At 42.0% G+C, this 21,949-nt stretch overlaps 1 protein-coding gene across 2 annotated transcripts in view; it reads left to right on the top strand.

Annotated features, from left to right (window-relative positions):
• The first annotated feature begins 11,006 nt into the window (after positions 1 to 11,006).
• Positions 11,007 to 21,949, top strand: part of LOC121177297 (ADAMTS-like protein 1) — an 81,540-nt gene continuing 70,597 nt past the window's right edge. For both annotated transcript variants that reach the window (XM_041031562.1, XM_041031564.1), the window contains exon 1: positions 11,007 to 11,281. In XM_041031562.1, coding sequence (XP_040887496.1) covers positions 11,228 to 11,281 — 54 coding nt within the window. In that variant the 5' untranslated portion in view covers positions 11,007 to 11,227. The remainder of the gene's footprint in view (positions 11,282 to 21,949) is intronic.

Below are 21,949 nucleotides of genomic sequence, written 5' to 3'. Positions count from 1 at the left end.
TCATTTATAGTCTATAATTATCGCGAGATGTTGAGCGCCGCGTTGACGTAAGCGAAGGTACTGCATCTAGGCCAAAGGTAAAAGGAGTAAAAGTTTAGTCGGGGAATTCCTCTGAAATCAGCCGTCACGTGGTCGAGACACGTTACAACAGTCTAGTTTCTTAAAGTTTCATAAGCCAGTGACATTTTTTTCTGGTCACAGGAGAATTATTGCGATTTTTAAACAAGCTTCCAGCTCCTCTGGTCAAATATAATCCTTTATCTAAATAACAGAAAACACAGTCTTAGCTCTGTTAACATGTACCTTTGCATAGATCCTGGAATATCACCTGGCCCCAGGTTTGTTGTGAGTAGATAGTCACACAAGTAAAAGGGCTACCAGATAATGCAGGAATGTCATTAAAGCTGCATGAAATAGGGGTGACATGTTCCTGACCGAATGTGAACTTAACCAACATTTCACAAACCAACAGACTGAATCAGAGGCTTCTGGGGGCCCCCGAAGGCAGTTTCCCACTTTGCTGCATTGGTAATCCTACTTTAACTAGACAGTCTGGGCTAAATGTCATATCATAGCTCTGACCCATATGATTTACATGTTTCCTTAAGAGGTTTGTCATGATAATTAGATGAGAGGATGGACAAGCCAGGACCAGGTCCCACCTGGGTTATTTGTTTTTGCAACAGATAAAATCATGTGATCCACCATGTGTGTTAACCAAGGCCTCAAAATCAGTTAGGGTCAGAATAGGCTCTTTCAAAGTGTAAAAGAAGAAGAACTGAAACAGACATTTTGTCTATTTGACTTGTTGCAGAAGGAAAAGCATGAAGGGTGTAACTAATATTATCAATGGCTCCATTCTATCGTCCCAGTAACCGATGATGAGTTATTTTGTAGTTGTATGGTTGCAATCATCTGCAGTTGTTCCCACATATGTGAGTGTTTGAGGATGATGCTCACCCTGGAACGAAGCCAGTGTAGCTGTATTCTTGCTCTGATGCTATTTATGACAAAACATTGTGTGACTTCTTAAAAATTAATGCAAGAAATCTGACCAGAGTAACACCTCCCCTAATACATCTCTGAATACTTCATTTAATGGTCTGAGCAGTACCATACGTCAGTGGTTTACCCACAGATCAACAGGCCCGTGTTTGCCAGTAGCTCATCAGAGCCAGATGTGTGGCTCTGTTTCTAATCTGAGAGCTCTTCAGCGTTTCTCGTTTCTGTGAAGAATCTTTGTATGTATTATTAAAAATGTAAATTAAGTGTTAATTCAGTTTCTTTGGAGGCCACATGAGGAAGCATGGGCTTAGTTCAGATTTTCCAGTTGGCTAACACATTGGGGTCCTGGATCCTGAAGATAAACCCCTTGGGGCCCATTTATCAGAGCTTGTATAACTCAAATAGACCCCATATGAAAATGTTGGCTGCAGTTAACCACAGACTAATTTTTAATAACAGTCTGTTTGAATGAAGTTAGCACAAGACATTTTTAAGCTAGTTCTGATTTATGTGATTTTATATAAGTAAGTATAACTGAGTGACAGTCCACTGAAAACATACAGCGTGTAGGCACACAGATACCACGTTGTACTAGACATTGATCTGATCACATTTTATTGTCCACGTCATATTCTTTTAATTACCCTGATCGGCCTTTGTGTCATTCGATGGCAAGCAAAGTGCAACCAGTTGATCAAGACTCATGACTCATCAGGACATTGTGAAATCAAAAATATTTCTCTTTGGTTTTCAGAGGTAAAATATCTGATTTACAGTATTTCTGTGATAACATACCTTCTAAAATGAACAGGCTTAAAGGATTTACTGCAGGCTCAACATCTTTTAAACCTGGAAATGTTCATAGAGTTTATAGAGTATGAAAATCATGCTGTGTGGGTGCATTAAATCATGAGTGTTTTGAAATCAACAGTTTCAGTGAAGACATGTAGTAAAAATGTACAGTCTCTACTGGTTAGAATTTAACAGTAATTGCCTTCAGAACACTGCCTGCACAACACTGAGCTGTTTGGAGTGGTTTAATGTTCATTCCATTCATTTCAGCCCATTAATGAAGCAACAAACAACCTTTATAAATTAAAAAAAGAATAAAAACAGTTGTAAAGTTCAAACTGCAATGGGCTAAATCTTTAAATTGTATTGTTTACTTTTTCAGCAGCACAGTTAAACTGAGCTGTCACAGTTTAGTTGAGTATATAGTGTCCATGCACATGCCTGTGCCATCCTGACCCGCCTTCTGTAAATACACTCTCAGTTCAAAGTGACACAATCTGGGTCATTCTGGTTCAGTGTCCTAACTTGACTTGTTTCAGATCACTTGGAAAACTTGCTGTGTCAGATAAAGGGAAAAGTTTGAAAGCCCCTGACACAGTTAAACTTTTAGTCTGACACAGTTTCTGCCCTCAGGTGATTTCACCATGGACACACTAAATGCTGGGATTCATTTTTAATGCAGGATGCAGGATAAAGTGATACTGGATATTAAAATGCTGCTGATCTGTTTAACTAAGCTGTTTGGTTGATATTTATATTGACCTTTAGCAGTAGTTACTTTATTGAAGTTCTCACAGATGTGTGTGACATTAAGTTCATATTAAATAATTCAAATTAATAATTACAATTAATCAAATATATTGAATAACAATGCATATGTTGTGGTAGTAGCACTGTTACCTGATGGCTAAACTAATCACTGCTGGACCTATGAACATACTTGCTAGTATTTACAAATTTAAGCCACTAGATGGCACCAAAGTAGATAAAGTATCTACTGGACTTAACCATGTGGGGTCACAGCCAATGTATTGCACCCTGTGCTGTCACTGGTGACAGGTTTACTTTTATGGGTGTCATAAGGTCACAAAATATTTTACCCCAAATATTTTATTAGCTTTGATTATGTCCACAAAGACATCTACTTAATTAATTATATCAATAAAGTCACAGTAAATATATCCCTTAATTCAGCATTCATTTAACAGATGTTCCTCCAAAGAGGAAAAAGCTGATAAAGATCTGAGCCCCCTTTTTTTTCTTCTCTCATTTGACAGACAGTTGAGTGAAAGGAAAGATCAGTCATGGAAGCTCTGCCGCTCTGTTTCCCGTGGGGTCTGCTGCTGTGCAGGTGGCAGTGGGGTTACGGATTCTGGCTGGACTGGAGAGGAGATCCTCACACGGCATCCCTCTATTGTGCCCTCTGAGACAGGTAGGACTGTGGGCAGCGTGCCAAAGCTCCAGGCTGGGTAACAGATATCTGTGGGCTACTGGGAAAGTGTCACACCTCCGGATCTCACACACAGTCAGAGGCGCTGTGTGAAGGAAAAGTGAGTGGGACAGTGGATGTCCTTTCATGCTCTTTAGATCATGAGGGAAGGAGGCAGGGATGTGGCTTTAGAGCAGGGGGAGAAGGACAGTGACATGTCTTTGGTACAGCGGTATGCTTTGGTTAACTCTACCCTCAAACGCTGCTGCTGCTGCTTTAAATACATCTGCTGTCAGACAGTGAAGCCTTATCAACAACCAATAGATGGCTGCACTGTCCACCAAACCTGTAACTGGGCACTGTGGATCCATTTAATTCCCTCTCTGAATGACTATGAATCTACAGATACACTTTAGAATCCTCTGAATTAGCTTTTTTAGGTCGATATGGAAATTACAGAGATAAAATAGTTTTATCATTAATGTTTCTATCAATAATGTTTCTATCCTGGCTCATGGGGAAGCATCAAAACCTTCAAAATAAAAATTTCAGCTTCACATGATTTAAGTTAAATTTAGGAGACTCACACTTTCCACCCTGATATATGTTTTGTTTGCAGGAATCCGTGTTCACAAATCTCTACAACGGAGGTGGTGAGTACATGGTCCGAACACGATTATGAGAGAAAGAACCAGGTTAAAAAATATTTTTAAAATGTTCCTTTAAGGCAGTTAACCTTTATTTTAAGGGCAGCCAGACATGTCATCTGCTAAATGTTTAGTTTTCTATGTGTGTTTAATCGTATGAGGCAAATTTAAGCTGAAGGGCGACCAATCCAAGATAAGAGAGCTGAAGGTCAAATTCTTCTAAATCTTTCTCAGTTAACATTTGTCTATGTTTTGCAAATCTTCATTTGAGTCATGTCACTGATCTGTTTGGAGACATTACCATCATGACTGCAGCTGTTTGCTGAAAGGCATCCATTATCTTTTATCGCTGCTTGTGTTTGGTAAGGTTAAAGCATACCTTTTTCTTTTTCTTTGCTCTGTTTTTTGCTGTGTTTAGAACCCTTTTTTCCATTATATTTGCACAGCCACAGCGCTTAGTAACACAATACAGAATAATTATTGTAGTTATTACAGGAACAACCTGGAAAAGGACATGAAATGAATAGCCCTGCCATCGTCAAGAAAAGTCTGGGTGTCATTTTGATTAAGTGGGGGTGTATGAACTATTGGCTGTATTCTTGTTAGAGTGAATTTACACCAGAATTTCGACATGTGGGCCCAAAATAGCTCCAAAAAGTTTTCAAGCCTTGCTGCCAAATTTGGCACTATTATTCTTCCCAGCTTTATCCCAGTCCTGGAGCTGGAGAGGTCGTGCATGCAAAAATGAATTACATCTTAACAAGATGATGGCTGCCCTCTTGAAATAACCATTACTTCAGCCTTTAATAAATCACTGATCTACGTAGACAATATTTGTTTAGGAGGGTATTAACCACAGATTTGTAGCCACAATATAGACAAGAGTCTTGTTAAGAAGGGCTCTGTGCACCTGTCGGATATAATCCTCAAATAATGACTTCGGCTCATTAACTACAACATCCTAGTTAACCGTCCACATTTCCCACTGAGAGGATCCCGTCAGAAAATGAGTCAACAACTGTACAGGGTTAGAAGTGTGAGAAAAGGTCAGTATGTGACCGCTCTTGCTTTGAAAATGAGATCCTCCGTGGTCCCGACCCTGACCCCACATCCATCGTGATGATGATTTTCAGTAATGATTTTCAGGAAGGGAAAAAAAAAAGTCTCACATTGCATCGGAAGAGTATTGTGCTGGTCACTGACCTGTGAGGTATAGATATAGTTGCTAAGCTGGTCATACTTTACATGGGTCACATAGGAGGTCAGACAATAACCAGAGAAGGTTTTTCCTCATGTGGCTCCAACACCATCCCACATGACCCTGCCATGTTTCGACAATATCCCGTCACAGGCCATTTTCACAGAGCCGTGCTGGGATTAGCAGGCCGGCTGTTTGTGCTGGCAAAGGGGTAGCAATTCACAGCTATATTTTCTGGGTGCTGTTGCTGACAACCAGACCAAGTCCTAGTAATTATGATATAATTGAGAATGATCTAAAACCAAATGTCCGAGCTCTGCTGTCTGAGCCAGTGTTTACAGAAAACAGCTGCTTAAATAGGCACTTAGAAGGAATTAGAATAACATTTTTTATGTCCCAATGTGTGAGTGTGTCTCTGACTGAGTGCAAGTGTGTATATATGCGTGGGCTGGCTATTTGGGCACCTACACAGACAATCTCTTTGTTTTGGAAGTGTTCGCTTAAGTCTTCGGGGGTAGACAGGAGCCAAGAACAACGTGGGAAATGGGCCCTTGCTTCATTTCTGCTTTCTCTCCGGGCTTTTCGTTTGCAGTCTCTCTGTCAGACGGACATTCAGCTGGCCTCCAAAACAGTACCTGAGGCGTGCAGAAGTTTGGAGAAACCAAGGGAACGGGGCCTGGACATGAGAGAAGTCGTAATGGGAACCGAGTGGCAGCTGACAGCCGGGCCAAGCTGTCTGTCATTTCCCTCTCTTTCTGTGTCTTTCTCTGTCTTTTACACACATAGGTCATCAAGAAAAGACATGCACCGAACCAGAGCTCTGCCCAGGTGGTCTCTTTGGGTAGCCAGTGGACTTCAGCGCAGTACAAGATGCTGAAATTTGAAGCAACCACACTGGCAGGAGCAGAATTCACTGTGAGGTCTGGTTCGATGCTGAAGTGTTGCATGACCCTCAGCGTGAGCCAGTGCTCACCATCTCCATTCAGCAATTACTTTTTTCCCCTATTCCAGGAAATGAGGGAGATGAGTCATATGCATTGTGATGTGCTGACACAATATCAAGCACACGTGTTTACCGGTTTGCCCCAAAAGCTTCACAAAACACCTGACTAATTACGATGTAATGATAGTCTGACGGGTGAGATTCATGTACAGGAAAGCTGGAGAAGTTGAGTCAAATGAGGGGACAAAGACAAAAACACATAAACTGAATATTTGTTGAAAACCAAGTGAAGACCTGAAACTGACTTTTTGACATCTGCTTTACTACAGTGTATACAAACAATAATACTACATAATAGAAATGGGCTCATCACGCCAAATCCAGGCATAATGGGGAAATAGTAATCAGACATACAGACACTTGACAGAGATATATTAAATTCCTGTGGAAGGAAAATAATCAAATTCTATTTTCTTAAAGCCAAATAGATGAAGCTGATTCTGTAGTATTGCTCTCTGTCTTTACAGAACAGAATAAAACTGAGAATGAATGAAAAAAATCTACCAAAAGGACCATAGGTGAGGGTGAAAGAGAAGGTGAAGAATGTGCTCAGGTACTTATTTGCCCAATTCTTGCGGATGAAACTGATCCTGGGGGATGTTTAGTTCTCTATGCCCAAAATTTCCTCTGTTCAACTCTTCTGCCAGCAAGCAGCCTGCAGCAGATTTCCTGAAACAATAGACACCCTCATCTACAACGTAATGGTGTCCTTTTCTGCTGCTATGTCTCTCTTTTTTCTCTTTTTTTTAACTTGATTGTTTTCTTCTGATTTTATGCTGAGCAGTAATATCCACAGAAAATCGAATGAGGATCCATCAAATACTTTATCTCAGATTAACGTCATTAGATGATAGGAAATCCTGGATTTGTGCAGTATGATGCCTTAATCTTATTGCATGGAACTTGATGCCAAATTTTACTCATCGCTAAATAGTTTAAGTAAATTATGAATATTCAACCAGCAGCATATTTGGTTTTAGCTGTAAGCTGGGATTTATATGCAATTAGATACTTCCCTGAAGAAAGAGAGAAAAAATTATACCCTTGGGTTGTCAGACAAGCTGACTGATCATTGGCAACGGTGTGAAGAGTGTTGTGTCCACTGTCTACATATTTGCCTGGTGGTTTGTGGCATGATGCCCTCAGACAGCATGCAGTGGATATGACATGCCTGATGGAACGTGATGCCTGCAGCTGAAACAGATCTGCGCTGACAGACAGACAGGTTACTGTACCCTTAGCAAGCCTGGCATTCCCGGGACACTGTGGCCCAGCGATGGCAAGAGCTTTCGTTTCCTTTGGAGTCTCAAGCATGAGCAGACACACGTACAAACACACACACACACACGTACGGATAGCGTGCCAAATTCCACAGAGCAGTAAAGGCAATCAGGGACAGATGAGAAAGGCAACCAAGTGGTGGTCAGCTGCATGCCGAAGGAGTGGAAGCTGTAACGAGGTGCCACAACAACACTCAGAGGAGTTTGTGTGCTTTATGTTAAAAGAACAGTCTGAGCTTATTCACTTTTTAGCAGAGAATTAGCTGAGAGGATTGACATCACTCTGACATCTGTCCGTTGAATATGAAGCTACCAAATAACCAGTTAGCTTAGCTTAGCAGAAAGATGGGAAAAGGGGGACCCCTTAACCTTAGGTTAAGGTTTAAAAAAAGGAAGGGGGGTGGAGGGTGTTTAACAGACAGGCATTAGAGTGGTATCAGCTTTCTCCTCTAAGTCTTGGCAAGAAGGTGAATAAGTGTATTTCCTAAAATGGCACTTAGTGTCAGCTCTGGAGGGATGTTTGCTTTTGGGAGCAAAATCTGTTGCAGTAGCTGCCTCTTTAAAGCGAAAACAAGCTAGCTGGTGTCCCGTGAAGGGCATTTTCTCTAGCTGGTATCTGGCAAATTCCTGCCCTCTCTCTTTGAACACATGTGACAAGCAGGGCTTTGACTCTCAAGCCAAATATCACTGATCAAACGGCTATGTTTGGTGTCAGCTAGCGGGAGACAACAAGGTTACTCATAAGGGGGCCACTGACCTGCTCTGAGTATGTTTAGCTAGGAAACCAACACATGTACAGTACATACTATGGCCCTATTTTGCACTCGTAAAGTCATACTTGTGTGCTTGTGTGTTCGTGCGTATAATCTGCAGAGTATGAAGGTGGTAGCTAAAAAGGCCTGGAAACGTAAAAGCAGTGTCACTGAGCGTTTAGCATCCAGCCCATCATTGCATTCAAAACAAAAGATCTCAGCTGAAACACTGTCATTAGCTGCTGCCTCAACCTCTTATTTGTCTTCCCACACAGAAAAGTCCCTGTAAGATCTGTTGAGCAAACAACTGACAGATGCTATTTAAGCTCGTAGAGTCCCTAAAAATACATTTGTGCCCCGGGGCAGTGATTTTGCAAGTCTGCTGATGGGAGCTTTGAGCGTGTGATCCCGCTGAACATGTCCATCAATAAGAGCAACAACATTTGTAACATGAGGACGTGACTTAGCTATGCACCACCAGTCACAGTGAATGTAAACTATTCGTGTCTTAAAGCATTATCTATTGCTTGCTCTGGCTCTGTCAGGTGTCTGTGGTGCTCCCAGGGTGCCGGGGGTGGTCAAAGTTCAACAAGAGGCTCCCAGGGTCTTTCCTCTTTCAAAGACACCCGACGTTTTCATGATGAGCTGCAGGAGCAGGTAGGCTTTGAATGTCAAGGAGCTATTAAGGATGATAATTTAACCCCAGGGTGGAGAGGAAATGAATGAACCCCCATCTCAGCATTCAGGTAAAGATTTTTCATCTCCAGGGGGAAATAAACATTTACATTCCTGTGTTCAGTGTGTTAATAGAGATTAAGCTGAATTCAAGCCTGCGTGTCAGGCAGCAATTCAGGTAGCTCATACCATACATACCTGTCCTATTGTGTGCCTCTCAAAGGGCATCTCCCTCAGCCCTTTGAGTCTGGCTGAGGACAGTTGACATTTTCTAGGAACATTGTTATTATGGTGGCCCTGGACAGCTTCAAAAGCGACAAACAAGGCCCTAATGCCCTACCACTGTGGGCTAAACTTCAAAGAACCTAATGTCTCTTAGTTTAATAACAATCTGGGATCAAAAGGTGTGTGTGTGTGTGTGTATATATATATCAGGTCAGGACAGCATTGGACCTACATTTAGGAAACATGGGAGGCACAGACCTTCATTAAACTGCATGAAAAATATGATCCACTTCAAAACAGAGGAAACTGCTTTTTTTATTGAAGCAGCCAAGGAATGACATGGGTCTCATCAAGGTAAATCAGAAACAACAGTGGATTTCAATCATGTGCCAGCGAGGGCCGAGAGCATGAACGTTTCATTCCATCCCGTTGATCTCAGTTCATAAGCAGTCAGGGCTTGATTCAGATAAAACTCCTCTTGGCCTTAAATGGCACATGGTTGGCAGCATGGGCGCCTAACTTGAAAGACTAATGCATTTCATACTTGTGACTAAATCTAAAGCTGTGAAAAGTAGGCACAATCCTCAACTGGTGCACAGCACACAATGATCTGCATCCATATGGTCTAAGATCTAACTGCAGCCTCTTATATCCAGCAAGGGGGCATAAAGAAGACAATTGGGTCTTTACATTCCTTTCAGTCTATTTATGACTGCTCCATTGTTTTACTTTTATAAATCCGGATAAATCAGCTCTGCGAGTAATTAACAAAACAGCACAGGAATCTAATGTTTAGTTCATCTGTTGTCTGATAGTGAGATAAGGATAAAACCACAGTCAGCTGAAATGAAAGGATTAAATATACTGAACATTGACTTGTTATTGGATATTTAGAGGGGTTATAACAAAGGGAATGATCACTATTAACTATCAGTTGACAAGTGTGAATCAGGATGCTGAAATTAAAGATGTATTTTGAGAAATACATTTATTTGCTCTCACAGTTTGTTAAGTTAGCATAAGGACTGGAAGTTTAAGGAAACCAAAACATAAAATTGTCATTTAAGAGTTTACGTGCTGGACTACTTTTTTTTTTCACCCTGACACATAGCCAGGTTGTCTGTTCCCCCCTGTATTCAGACTTTCTGCAAAGCTCAGTTAACCAGATGCAGGCTTCAGCTTCATATTTACCGTATGGACAAGAGAATGGTATCAATCTACTCATCTAACTCTTGGCAAGAAAGCAAATAGACATATTTATGAAAATGCCAAACTACCTCTTTAAAGTGTTCGAACGGTTGCCGCTGACCTGACAAGACTCTGCCTTTATCTTATCTTAAACCAAGATTGGAAATGCATACACCTGAGCTCAGTCGTGCCATTAGAGACTGAGTTTGGACCTTACTTTATGTATTTGTTTCAAGCTCTTGTAAAATGCTTTTGTCAGAACCACAGTCTTTATAAACATGAGTCAGGCCTCTGAGGTGAACAATATGAGCATGTCTTGTTTACATGTATCCTAAACTGGTTTATGCAAGGTCCAGTAAAAACATGCAGTTGATTTTGAGCAGGGGCAAGCAGTAGCTACCTCACACACACAACCAGAGGTAGAAGTCTGGAATAATCATGTTGAATGGGAACAGATTAAAAACAGACCTTTGCTGCATGAGAGCTTCAGTAAACTACAAACAACCCTACTCTACCTGGCAGGTTATGTGTGTGAGTGTTCTGCTAACTGTGTTACTATGATCTGCTGCAGCCTTTCATTAGGATGTAAGTGCGTCTCCTTCAAGTGTCCACCATCACCTCCAACCAGAAAACCACCGAGCATCACTCAAACCCTGCGTGTCTCTGCAGCCTATCAGCGCGTAACGGCCCGGGAGTGTGTTTCTTTAAGAATGTAAGGTGGGTGAGCCCCTTTTCCTGACGCACGCCTGGTATGCAAACATAAATTTAGCAGCAACGTGTTTGCTGGGGGAACAAAATATCTGGAAGAGACCGTGAAGTGTCATGTCGTCTCCGGCTGTTCTTGGCTGACTTTTACCTTCTTTTTTCTCCCACCCACCCCCTCCTCTCTCTCTCTGTAAACTGGAGCCGGAGCGCAGCGCGGAGAGGAGAGCGGACCCATTTCTCCCTGAGTGACTGGACAGACTGGGACACACGGACAACCAGAGTTGTCTCCCTGCACTTTGATATCACCCTGAATTTATCGGCGTCAGAGATGACAGGGGGCTGTTTGTGGTCGATGGGACTGGTTCTTCTTGTATGTGTGAAGGTAAGCCGCAGCGGTTTCTTTCATTGAATCCAACTTTGCCAGTCATTTAACATTTGAGAGGAAAGCGCGTCACTTCAGCTTGGGACTGATGCGTTTGGGAAGCTGACGCACCGCGCAGCTGTTATTATTTAACTCAAATGAACTCTGGCTTCTGTCGTTTTTACCTTATACTCAATTAAATGAGAAAGAAATGAGACACCTGTTACTTTTACCTGTTCTCTGTTTCTAAAGGAAAAATCACTGTGGTAACAGAGCTGTGGGGTGATCTGGTTAAATTTTTTATTATATCTATATATAATTTATTGGAGGATTTATACAGGAGCCAAAAGTGGTACCTAAATACTTTGTGTCAGCAGGACACTCATTGGAACAGACCCTGAAATGAAGCCATCTAAAAAGATTTAGTTACCTTTAATTGATTATGCATAAATCAGTGTTATGGAATAGATGCTCTGTGGTCTTCATCATCCTCCAGTGATGCAGGAACAGGTCCAAGGCTGCTTTGCAGTGGATGAGATGAGGAAGAGTGTGTTGTTGTTTCAAGTCTGAAGTGATGTTATCAAATACCTAACCATGAATAGATGTAATAGACAGTGAAAAACTATTTTAGTACTCAAATGCTTGGATAATCTGTTTGATAATCTGTATTGTGTATTTAAACTATGTCATGCAGCAATTACGCAACAGCCCTCTAAAGCAGAGAGGCAGCCTTCATTTTGCCTTGCCCTCTCAGACCTGAAATTTAATAGACGGAGCGTGGGTCAGCCTTCAAAAGGTCACAGCTTATCAGTCCTGCATTGAACAAACCTCTAAAATCAGTACACTCAGCTTACACTAATCACCACTGAAATGGTTTTACACGTTATCTTCTGAAGGCCTGTCATACAACACGCATCATTCATGCAGGCCAGGTTGTGCAAAAGCTGACACATGCTGCATAACGGCACAGCAAGAGCTGAGCAAGAGTTTTAAGTAGAGTGCAAAGCAGTTGTTTAGCCTGCAGACAGACTTTTAGGGCTCAAACAGAGGGGTGGGATGCCACTGTCAGCATGTGTAAATGACCACGACAGGTGCTAATAGCACTTCAAGGTGATTTGTGCTTCAGACACCCTGGCTGCCATGTAGTCCCGCTGAGCACGTCCACACTGTAATCAGTGAATGTCAGTGACAGAGAAGCGCTCAAGGCTTTGCAACTCTTTCCAGGCCACTGTCCAGTGCCGGTCTGATTATGTTACAGTCTAAACATTGGGAAGAAAATCGTGAAATGGCTCATTAGTGGTCTTTGAATGAATACGAGCATCGGTGAAGGAGTGCTCAGGGTGTGAAGTAAGATGTTTGATTAAATTAGTGAAGACTTTCCCTTAGAATTTACACAAAAGGATCCCTATTACATAATATTGAGGGCTAAATTAGATAAAAATGACATATGTGAAGTGAGTCACTTGTATATTTCAGATGTTTTCATTATGTTGGTGGTACTCAGAAGGGTGTGTGCTAATTCTCTTACATTAACAGTCAAGTTTGTCTGCAATGAAAGTGCAGTGTAAATGACTGTGCTGAGCTCAATGAGCTGTTCAGTGTCCAGGATGTTTGAAGTGATACGCCCTCAAGCTGACTTCTGAGCTACAAGTGGTGTTGGTTTGATTATTTTGTGTCTTTGTCACAGAGCGAGACTTAATAACGACTCAGTTGGGTTTTATTTTTTATTTTTTTTATTTTTTTTTGTTTTTTGCACAAGTGGTCAAGCAATTGCCAGCACATGACAAGCTTTCCCATCTGTGCAAGGAGTGTCCGTGCAGCATGAGTCAGCACTGGACATTTATCTGTTCACACACCAGAGTGCTTTGCTTCAGAGACCAGGGATCAACAAGTGCTGCCACCCGGGGTCTCTGCTATGCACTGGCCTTTTCTTTTCATCCTCGCACTCAGGTCAAAGTCTTTGCATTACTATTTGACAAAAGAATGAGGCTTTATATTTGTGTGTATGGCGGTTGGAAGTTGTGTGATATGTGTGTGTGTGTGGGCCAAATGGCCTGTGGCTCCAACCCTAAATGGAATAGACCTTCCTTTGTGGGTGACATAATGACATACCTCGAGTGATTCTTGGAGGGTCTTGTTGCTCTCACTCCATTCCCTTGATTTGTGCAGCAAAGTGGAACCTTCCAGAACCATTTTTGTCTTTTTTTTTTTTTCTGGATGAGGATTTGAAGGTGGCTGCGTGTGCGGGAGTCTGTGCCCTTAAAAGACACTGAAGCATCTCTCTGAGCACCAGTCTTAGTGGCTTAAATAATGACTTGGCACTCGCAAGGGCTATTGAGCAAAGCAAATCCTTGTTCTGTACTTTAGTTCTGTTCTTTTTGGCACTTTCCTCTATGTGCCTCTCATTGTTTTTTTCCCTTTGTGCTTTTTTTTTTGGTAAAGATGAATATTTCTTAAGTGTTAAATCTTAATTGTGTATTTGCCAGTTTGTCAAATTTGTTCTGACAGATAGGGATGCACTGATCCAACTTTTTCTTCAAAACCCAAACTCATTACTGTTCTGATACCAGTGGTCTTTTTTTTTTTCCCCAAAATGTAAAATCTGCGTCTCTGTGTCCTACATATTAATTTATTATTAGCTACAAACAATGTAGCTGCTCCAGCTGCTAAAGTTTTATTGTGAAATACATGTAAAGTTAGTTCTTGTTTCCTGAGCTGTTCTCAGGTTAAGAAAATTTGGGATAAGTCTTGTAGTATCATTTCGGCAAATTAAAGTAAGCAGGCAAACAAATTTTGACAATGATATCTCTATTGAAGTTGATGATTATTCTCCTCTTGGGAGTTAGTGGAGAAAAAAAACATGTTATATGGTTTTCAACATTTGATGGATATAAGTCAGTTGCCAGACTTCATCACAGGGTTTGGCTGCTACTCTCACTTTCTTCGAATTACTCAGCTGGAATTCAAAAGAAAATTAGCCAAAAAAACCAACAGATTTTGATGTTTATTCAGGGAAATGGTCCCTCCCAGAGTCTTAATGCAGTGAGCAGAGTGCATTGAAGTCCTCAGGATGGGGAAGCTTTGGGGTCTAATGGCAGGATTAAGTGGGGTCACGGTGCGCAAATGGTCCCAAGTGAGCGTCCGTCAACAACAACATCTCTTGTTCTCCGAAACGCGCTCTGCAGCTTGATCGCTTGATCATAAAAACCACAAACTATTCAATTAGCTTTCATGAGAGCCTTTGTTGTGGACGCAAGTGGAATGGGAAGTGAATTAATTTTGAGAGGGACTGGTCCCACTTGAGGAGTAAAGGAAAAGGCTTCAGAGAACATCTGGCCAGTGATGGATGGATGGAGCAAGTTTCTGGAGTGCGTTAACAAGACTGAGTGTTTTCAGTTACGCAGCAAAAGCCTTCATACTCATCTCATTGTTCCCATCTGGGCTTAATCTGTGGAGTGAGACTGAGGGTTGCTCAGTGTGGAAGTGCGGAAGTGTGTGTGTGTGTGTGTGTGTATGTGTGCGATGTTACTCATAGTCCAAGGCCAAACTTCAGTGGTACTCGTGTTTACACAAATTGAAAGGGTACCCAAGAAATGTTTCACTTTTCTTGCAGTGCCCTTAGTGTTCCTGGCACAGTAGCATTTTTTTTCCCTGTGTGTCCTTCTCAGGTGTGTCTGGATACACGTCTTCCAACCCTGGAAATCCAGAGAGCAGGCATTCATCCAAAGCCGACTCAAAAGGAAGTAGCTTCACACTATTCTCACTGGGCCAATGAAGGAAAAGTCCTGCAGAACAGAACAAGAGATGGCAGCTTATCGAGTCCCAAAAGAAAGTTCAGTTTCTACAGTAATTTGCAATAAACCAATAGCTAGCCTCAGGTCTAGCACTCATCTCCAGTTTGTATTTTTTCTTTTCCTTCATTGCAAATCCTGACACTGCCAGTTCTTTCAGTTCAAAGAAGCTATTGTAGAAATAAAAAATTCCTAATCAGAGATTTTGCAAATGTGGCACAACTGGAGAAAGTACGAAATTAAACTTGGCTAGAATTTCTGGGGGATGAGCTTGTCTCTGGTTTTGTAATTTGTAAAAGTCCAGCTCTTCTTTTTTCGTTATGCCAGTGATGACTTACACTACACTCGTTCCACTGAAGAGGCAGATAAATGAAACTCGACAGATTGCTTTTGTCTTTAACTTCAGAACCTCATTTTTAGTTAAAGGAGTAGTTTGGGAAATACGCTTATTTGCGAGTCAAATCTCATTTGTGTAATCTGAACAAAAATCAAAGTGTAAAAATGACAAGTTGCGGTGCGCGCCAAGCTACGCTAACTGCCTCACATTTCACGTACAGATATGCGTGGTATCGATCCGCTCTTTTAACTCTCGCCAAAAAAGCGAATTAGTCTATTCCTGTATTCTGAACGTCTCCTTCCTAACATGAGGAAATGATGAATAAACCAGGCTTTGTGAAAATTGAAAAGATGTGGAACGGAGAAAATGGCTTTTGACGTTTTTCCTCTCCAAAATCTTGTGGAACTTGATAGTGTTGTTTGCCTTTCAAACACTTGATGCTGAGTTCTAATAACATGCTGTGACTGACTGCCCAAATCGGCCTGTGCCAGTAAATGGCATAACTCGCTGGAATCATGTTGCACTGCCAGTGCCAGAGTGTATGCAAGAGGGCATGTTGTTCAGACTTCAGTATCAAAAAGTGAGTTCTTGTGGTTTTATGTGGCTCTCAGGGAAGAGAATATGTCTTATTGTGCCACACACACTACAAAACTCTGATTTTATATCAGACTGCTGTCACGCATTGAAAAAGACCTGCCAGCAGATGGCAACATTACAGCAGAAGGACCTTTTGTGTCCAGTTCAGCAGCGGCGTCCTCTGTGGCTCCCACGCCCATCACAGATAGTCAGCTCTATTGTGATTTTGCAGGTGGCTGCCCTCCGTCCCCTCTCTGTTTCCTCTGGAGCCCATTGTGAATGTATTTGTTCCTTCATCATGAGGTTTATTTGTCATTGCCGGGCTTGAAAGCTGAGCCTCTGGCATCCTGTTCCTCTGATGAAACATCTTGGGCTCCATCTGCAGCAAGCCCACGTCCCCTCCATCAGCGTGATTGAGCGTTGTTGTTTTATCCTGTTGTGTGTTCCTGGACGCCAGCTCAAACTTCATTTGCAGCAGCCGGGGCCCTCCGTGCATCATCTGGCCTCCACATTTTTCACACGTAGCTGATCTCAAAAAGCCACAGAACCTTGCAGTCGAGCGACTCTGCCTTGGCTTGAGCACATGCGTCTAGTTCTGTCTGTTCTCTTCTGCCCCGGCCTTGACCTCAGATCTGTCCCAGGGTGGGATTGCAGCAGGAGTGCCGGGGAGTGGTGCTAACGGGAGGGGAGAAGCGGTGCTTGGGCCCCTCTCGTGACGCCTAATTAGAGCGGAGGGCAGGTAGGAGGTGTGTGTGTGTGTTTGTCTGTGTTTTGAAACCGTGCTGGGGAGGATCGTCAGGAGAGAGGAAAAAGCCAGATTGGACATTTCAGAGGGAAAGAAAGAAGGAAGGGGGGAGGATAAGAGAGGCAAAAAGGTCAGGAATGGTAGAGGAAAGGAAGAACAGGACAGGATAAAAACATCTGAGAAATGTGCAAGACAATAATTACACTTCAGCCTTTTAGCGGAGGAGTCAGGTCAGAGGATTAAAGGAAAAAAATGTTCTTTTGTGGAAAATTATGTCATAAGTATTAGAAGAATTGATGTGTTAATAGGAAAAATAATGTGACTTTCACCATATGTGGCAGAATAACATCTTTGTCAATGACCAGGTTTAAATAAAAGGCATTAAAATATAACAAAAGAAGAGTGGAATATTTATGGAGTGATACTGATGTGGATTTAGGTGAGAGCAAGAGGAGAACACACGCGGACACGAAGATGTCTGTAGAAATGGGGGAGAAGAAAAAAAGAGCAATATTGATGGAGTGAGAGGGGAAGAGCTGCATGAAGCATGCATGGAGAGCAAAAGGCCAAGCTGGAGTGATGTAGAACAAAGCCACCAGCATCAAGCTGGAAATTAAAACATAAATATTCAGCTGTGGTTCGTTGGAGAAAATGGAGATGCAGTAATTCCAGATTCAGTGACTGGTTGACAGGCATGAATAACAAATACAGCACCAGCTATCTTTCTCTCTGACCTCACTGTTTTTGGGGAAAGGGGAAAAAGAGGTTGCATACGAGTGTGAGAAAGGTGATGTGTAAGGGGAAGAGAAAGGATTGACAGCTAAATCCAGTGGAAACATGATTGACTGGGGATCTGCAGCGCTGGTGTTAGACAGGATCTCCACGGCTGGCTGCGGTGAGTGTTTGCGAGGCTAATGATGCTTCCCGGGATTCTCACATCTGCTTCCCCCCTTGGCCACATGTGCTTTGAGTAAACGTTGCGCCGCCATGACCAAACACTGGGAACCCCATTACAAATGATGTGCTATTAGGATTACTATGCACACACACACAAAAGGAGATTGATGAGCATGCGATCATGCATGTGTGTGTGTCTGTTGTGTGGAGCCTCCTGTAAACATGCATGCTTCCCTGTCCATTTACAGATCCTCAAGTAAAACTAGCAACGCTGCACTATAAAATGCTCCTTTACAAGTAAAACTCCTGCAATTTTATATTATTAGCAAAACAATATAATACAGTCACATTCTGTTTGCCTCTTTATAAAGTCGTAGTTTTTATTGTTACTTGCAGAGTCTGTGCAGTTAAAAGTTTAATGCAGTATCAACCAGGACTGAAATCAAAACCTTAAAAAATACTGATGACATTTTGGGAAATTTGCTAATAGGCTTTCTTGTTGAGACTTATATGAGAAGATCAACAGCCAATCTGCTAAATATGAAGCTACAGCCAGCAATCGGTTAGCTTAGCTTAGTTTAAAGATGGGAAACCTCACAGCCATCAGTGCCAAGGTGTGTTTTTAGTGTGTGTCTGCAGTCTTGTGACTTCTGCGTATGTGGTGTGACCATGGGAGCCAAAGGTTCATCTACCTTCCTCATTCCCAGGCTGCTCACTGGGATTACTTAGGCCACTGTGCCTTTACACACACACAGACACACACACTGAGGTGAGCAGTGAGACGGCACAGATGTAGTGTCTATAGAACAGACTTGTCAGACTGGGTCTCCCCTTGAGGAAACCCCTGTTTGGGAAATCTGTGTGGTCCTGGAACATGTGTGTGTGTGTTAAATGTGTTTATGTGTTAAGGTAGCAGTTGGGAGGTTGTGGGAAATTAAGCCACCTTTACATCGAGTTTAATTTCCACAGTGGCCTTTCTATTTTTGGTTAAAACTTTATCAAGTTCTAACTCTTCTGACTCTGGAGGCGGGTCTGAACTAAGAGCGAACTTGACTGTGAACTTTGAATGACCTTTATTTGAAATTTTGTGTTTTTCGAAAAGCCTGTGCAGTCTTGTGTGTGTGTTGTGCAGTGATTGATGCTTGACCTCTGAAAATAATTACCCCTATGAGAAAAATGCACCTGCAGGTCACTGTTGGTTTTTTTTTGGTCATTGGTTCGGGGACGGCCTTTGTCTCGCCGTGGTGTTGCATTTGAAGTGCCACTGAGGAATTCTGTCCCAGGAGGCCTCTGGGTGGTGACATCATCCAGATTGGCGCCGCGCTCTGATCTCAGCGGGGGGGACGTGTACCACATGCGGGAACAGTCTCACATGCACCCAGCTTGTTTGAATCTGTCGTCCTCCGGTCCGAATCCTCTCAGCACTCCCCCTCCCTCCCCTCCTCTCCTCCTGTCTCCCTGATGACAGGTATGTAGCTTGAAAAGTATTTGGCAACCATGACCTGGAAAAGTTAACATTTGACATTGAGCATGCCACTCACCCTTCATTTTCCCCCTCTCCTCCTTCACCTCAGTGGGACATAATGCTCTCTTAAATAAGGCCTTTTGTGTTATCAGTACAGTTTCTTCTCTCATCTCAACATGATTTGCTTCATAGCTGGAATAGTTGGGATTGTGGTCACCAGGTGGCCTGTGAAGCCACCTAGATGATATGACAGATAGTGGAGTCGGCTCTGTATGAAAGATCCTGAACTGTGTGTTCAGATCATTTAAGCTCAATGTTGAGAGACAGATGGACTGACAGACAGACAGAGACCTGTAGAGAGACAGTAAACCAGCTGAGGATAGGGTGCAGGGCAGGTGAAAGCAACTAGAGTATGTCTAACTTCTTGTAGCCTGTTTTTAGTACAATTATTGACAACGTCTCTCAACACACTCTGCACACAGCCTCTAAATCCCTTATACTGTTCAGTTTCTGTAGCCGTTAGTGGCCTGAAGAGGTAAATTAATCCTGTTTTTCACAGAAAAAAGTAAAGATCTGAGAAATATCACAAACAAAGAATCTAAATTTGAGTTGCAGAACATTATTTTTCTTCTTTCCTGCCTCATTAATCATCTCGACCCCTCGGATTTATCTTACGCCCTCTTGCTTGGGTCCCTATCCCCTGGTTGGGAACCACTGATATACTGCATTCATTTTATATAGGCCGCAGCTAATTACTATTTTCATTCTTGATTCCTAGATTATTTGTTTAGTCTGTAAAATGTCCAAAAATAATGAAATTTAAGGGCAAAACAAGGTGATATACTCAGGAGTGTAAGGCCCAGAGTGAACTCAACCATTCATCAAAGACTTTTAGTTGATTGTTGACTTGTTTTCTTAGGAGGAAGGTGGAATGAAGGAGAGTCCTGCTGAGTTTTGACTGACATAGAGAGAAAATAGGGATGTTTCCACTGACATAAAAAAAGGCAAGCGTGTGTGTGCATTTGTGTGTGTGTCTTTCCTCAGTGCATCAGGAAGAGAGAGGGTTGCTGAAAGATGCGTGTGTGTGTCGGTGCGAGACAAGTGCTTTAGCTGACGTTGACTGGCAGGAGGGAGCAGCAGGAATGTGGCTGGCTGCAGCTCTCTGTGGGACAGGTACAAACCGCTCTATCATCGCATGAGAGAGTAATCGTTACGGGCAAATCATTACATGATCAGAGGGAACCAACGTCTGTGCCAAATATGCACCGCCCTCCAGAATTTTGTGGCGAGGAGGAAGTCAGTAACAGTGAGGGGAACGATGGAGAGAAAGACGGATCATAAACAGAGAGAAAGAATGAATGATACACACAGGATGAAGATTTTCAGATAAGATTCATGTGAAAGGAGGAGGGAGGGTAATTTAAAAAAAAAAGAAAAAACATTCCAGAGGACACACCAGAATCATTGATCCAATTTATGTGATTAGTGGAGTGATTAGAGGCCAATGAACAACTGTAGTTGTTTTTCCTGTGACTGCTTTAAAGTGAAGTAGCAGCAGTAAGGAATGTTCAGCTATCAGTCACTTGATGGAGCAGTAATGAATGAATGTAAATACACTACAAAAATCTTTCATGAAAATCTTCCGGATCAAAACTTAACATTTATAATGACAAACTGTGCAGTTACTGCAATGTAAGACTGAAGCACATATTCAGTACATATCTGTATCCTGCCTGACTGATTAATCATTTACCCACACGATGTGATGACTAATGCCCTGATCTTATCTTCTTACCTTCACTCTTCACACAAATGTTATTAAAAGAGAGTAAAAGAACGTCATGCTCGAGTGAACTTTATGATCCACTGACCCGTGTCTCTCAAACACACATTTCCTGCACATCTATTGACCTCGATAACAATCAAACAGAAGTATTTCTTGTACTGTGTCTAACAAAGTAAAAGCTGTTGCATTCTCTCCCGGGGCTGCTCAGTCTGATTAGATATGATGAGTGAGTGACTGTGAAAAAATGTTGCATATTTTATATGCTTTTATGTTTGACTCCCTTAGTGTTTTACTTTAGCTGCTACAAACTCTGCAGACTGCAGAGAGAAGACAAGTAAATAAGTGACAAGACTTTCATAATACAAACTGGACGATATAACTGGAAAAACATAGCACACAGCATGTTAATCACAGGTCAACTTGGCGACACTTGGTCGATCAGTCAGCTCGACATATGTCTGAGCACATTATGGTTCCACCTAAATGAAACTGGCAATGAATCTTTTATACATAACAGGTTTGGAATTTATTGCATTTACCCAAAGCTAACAAAATGCCAGTGTCTCACCTCAGAGTGAATGATTCGTACTCACCCACTGTTAATATTACAATATGTGGTTGTAATTGCAGTGGCTTAATCTATGCTGACAACAAATATTTTTGCAGGGGGAATACTTTCCTTTAAACCAGACTGAGCTTGCAGACCGCTAATTTACACAGCAGATGTGGAATTGGGCAATGCTAACAAAACATTTAAGATTACAGATCACTATGATACTGAAAGACAGCTACCCATGTGTTGCCCTACAGCACGGTGGAGCTTTAACTTAACATGTAAAAGCGTGTGAAGTGTGTATGAATCAAAGCATGTATAGCATACGTCTGAAGTTATTGTTTGCATGAAGCAACAGCTGTTAAGTAACTGGAGCTGCTGCGTGCAGGTGTGTCAGGTAGACACTTTGCCTTGAGGTGTAGCAGAGGATGTAGGTTCATGTTCAACAATGTGTGCCAAAACTGTCTCGCTTGTCTCTTAACTTTTTTTTTTCTTTTTTTTTTTTTTTTTTAAACTTTTATCTGTGCAACCATGTGTGT

The sequence above is a fragment of the Toxotes jaculatrix genome, chromosome 23 (assembly GCF_017976425.1).
Source record: "Toxotes jaculatrix isolate fToxJac2 chromosome 23, fToxJac2.pri, whole genome shotgun sequence".
NCBI classification, from domain to species: domain Eukaryota; kingdom Metazoa; phylum Chordata; class Actinopteri; family Toxotidae; genus Toxotes; species Toxotes jaculatrix.
This window is presented reverse-complemented; position numbering and strand designations above follow the sequence as displayed.